Genomic DNA, 2884 nt, shown 5'->3' with positions numbered 1-2884 from the left:
TACGGGGTGGGACCGCAAGAAACCGCTACAAAATTGATGCGGTGGGGAGAAAAAATGACCGTTATTGGGCGGCTTAGGGTGGACCCGGGCGGTCGGTTAAGGACCTCACGGTGTGTTCCTGTGGTGCCTAACGGAGTGTTACGGAGTTGGCGCAGAGTTGGCGCGGTGTTATGGTCATTGTTGCTATGCCAGGCCACGCGCTCTTGCGGCTTTGTTACTCCGTGCCACACCGTGCCAGATATGAACCTTGGGTATATATAGAGGCCTGCCAAGCACATCCTTCATTTCACGCCCAACCAGCATGCAATATGGACCTCAACAGCCTCTCACCCCAGGAGACCCAGAGATTTTTGGTAGTTGTCCTGTGTCTATGTGCAGTCCAGGTCATCAACAGGTTGACAAGATGTACTAGGGTGCCACAGCCACCAGCACCACACAGAAAGGACGACTGGGCAGGGCGGATTTGGGCTTGGGAGTGGCTGACACGGCGGCAACTACATGGGGACTACGACCAGCTGCTACAAGAACTGAACAAGGAGGACCGCAAAGGACACAAGAACTTTCTACGAATCTACCCTGAATTGTTCGAGGAGATGGTCGAAAGGCTGACGCCCCTATTGAAAAAGGACACGAACATGCGGCGTGTACAAGAGGTGGGACTCAAGTTGGCATTCACTCTCCGCCACCTGGCAAGTGGGAACAACTATACAAGCCTGCAATACAGCTTCAGAGTCTCCAAGAGTTCCATATGCTGATTTATCCCAGTAGTCTGCCAAGCCATTAATGACATATACAAACCAGAAGTGATGAAGTGCCCCAAGACACCAGATGGAATGACGTAGCAAAACGCTTCGCCTCCAAGTGGAACTACTTCAGTTGTGTGGGAGCCCTGGATGGGAAGCACATCACGATCAAGAAACCCAAAGGTGGAGGATCACTGTATTTCAATTACAAGAAGTTTCACAGCATCGTCCTCATGGCCCTCTCCGATGCAAAGTACAAGTTCCTGTTCGTTGACGTTGATGCAGAAGGAGGTGCTGGGGATGGAGGAACCTGGCAGAAGTGCAACCTGGCCAGGGCCATCGCAAACAACCGAGCAGGACTCCCACAAGACAGAAATCTGCCCAACGACGACGAACCCATCCCCTTCCACATAGTCACCGACAATGCCTTCGCTCTCAATACGTGGTTGATGAAGCCCTACTCCCACCAATCACAAGATCCCACCGAACGAATATACAGCTACAGATTATCTCGTGCTCGTCGTGTGGTGGAAAACGCATTCGGCCTGCTGCAGATGAGATGGCGAGTCTTCGGGACGACGATGCAACAGGACGTACAGGTGTGCAACAAGATAACTTTGTGCGCATGTGTCATGCACAACCTGGCACTCCAACGCTACCCATGTGCTGGTACTGACGTCGACCATGAGGACCAACACCATAACGTTGTACCAGGCACTTGGAGGCAGGAGTTGCTGAACCTCATGGAACGACTCATGGCAAGAAGGGGACCAAACTACACACGTTGAGCGAAGGCCGTCAGAGATTACCTGGCCCAGTACTACTCATTGGACGCAGGCGCAGTGGAATGGCAAGAGCGATTGGTGTTTCCTCGAGGATGACCAGCTACTGATGAGTAGAGGACCCAAAGAACTCTGTAATAAAACGTAACCAAACAAATGTAAATAATTGTAAATAAACATAATGATATATTTCTCATTGTTTTATACTCCCATACTGTGGTATTATCCTAATAACAATATTAATACAATAAATAATATTGGTACGATGATTGGTACTTATAAAAAATGATGTTAGAAAATAATTAACTGAAAGTTATAATAACATAATTCATAATAATGAGACAAATGAGAAGCAAATGAAGGACATAAAAAAATACTTGTACTAAACAAACATGAAAAGCATAGAATATAAGAAAATTAACATGAAAAGCATGAAGTCATAGAATATCAGAAAATAAACATGAAAAGCATAGAATATCAGAAAGTAAACATGAAAAGCATACAATATCACAAAATAATCCTGAAAGGCATAGAATATCAGAAAATAAATATGAAAAGCATAGAATGTAAGAAAATGAACATAAAAAGCATAGAATGTAAGAGACTGAAATTGGGACTTGGTTTTACCATAGCATGTTTAACTGCAAATATCATATATTATCAATTGAGGCCAAAATGTCTTTAGTATCTTACTGATTTTTCATTGTTCCCTTGTAAATAACCATGTCCAGTCAATGTTAATTACTGTTTCATTATCTTATTTGTATGTGTTCATGTTCATTTGATCATGTTCTCAATATGATATTATTGTTCTTACCTTGTATGTTATTATATCATTTGATGGCCATATTTATTTCATGGTACATTTAATTTTATACTTTAAGTTATTTTATGAGTTGTATTTATTTCATAGATCATATATCATATTTCATGTTAAGATTTCCTGTTATATTTCTTCATGTTATTATTGTTTCTGGCCATGCTCTTTCATTATTCAATTTCATTTTATATTTCAAGTTATTTTCAGAGTTCTATTCATTTCATATTTCACATATATTTCATTTTATATTTCCTGTTATACTTTTTTCTTATTCAACCTCATTTCACCCAATCATATCATATATATTGTCATGATATATAAATTAAGAATCAATAAGGAAAATGTAAGTGCAAGACACTATTTCAACATATTTATTACAAAAAGAAAAATTATTTGTTATAAACATTAAAAAAATAATTAAATAAGCATCAATAAGGAACATGTAAATGCAAGACACTATTACATACTTATTACAAAAAGAATAATTATTAATTATAAACATTAAAAAAAATAATTGAATATGACTAAAATTACTAAAA

At 40.0% G+C, this 2884-nt stretch overlaps 1 protein-coding gene across 1 annotated transcript; it reads left to right on the top strand.

Annotated features, from left to right (window-relative positions):
* Positions 1 to 301: 301 nt before the first annotated feature.
* Positions 302 to 1531, top strand: LOC135209942 (uncharacterized). The gene is made up of 2 exons (XM_064242673.1): positions 302 to 405; positions 802 to 1531. Exons 1-2 carry the CDS (start codon positions 302 to 304, stop codon positions 1529 to 1531), a joined length of 834 nt encoding a protein of 277 aa, XP_064098743.1.
* Positions 1532 to 2884: the final 1353 nt, after the last annotated feature.

The sequence above is a fragment of the Macrobrachium nipponense genome, chromosome 39, assembly GCF_015104395.2.
Source record: "Macrobrachium nipponense isolate FS-2020 chromosome 39, ASM1510439v2, whole genome shotgun sequence".
Classification (NCBI taxonomy): Eukaryota; Metazoa; Arthropoda; class Malacostraca; order Decapoda; family Palaemonidae; genus Macrobrachium; species Macrobrachium nipponense.
Note: the sequence above shows the minus strand (reverse complement) of the source record. Positions and strands in the feature narration are given on the sequence as shown.

Bases quoted from the DNA above. Each gene is read 5' to 3' on its own strand.
- LOC135209942 (XM_064242673.1), top strand. From the start codon at position 302: ATGCAATATGGACCTCAACAGCCTCTCACCCCAGGAGACCCAGAGATT. The intron at 406-801 runs GTACTAGGGTGC...TATACAAACCAG, and splicing joins CATCAACAGGTTGACAAGAT to AAGTGATGAAGTGCCCCAAG.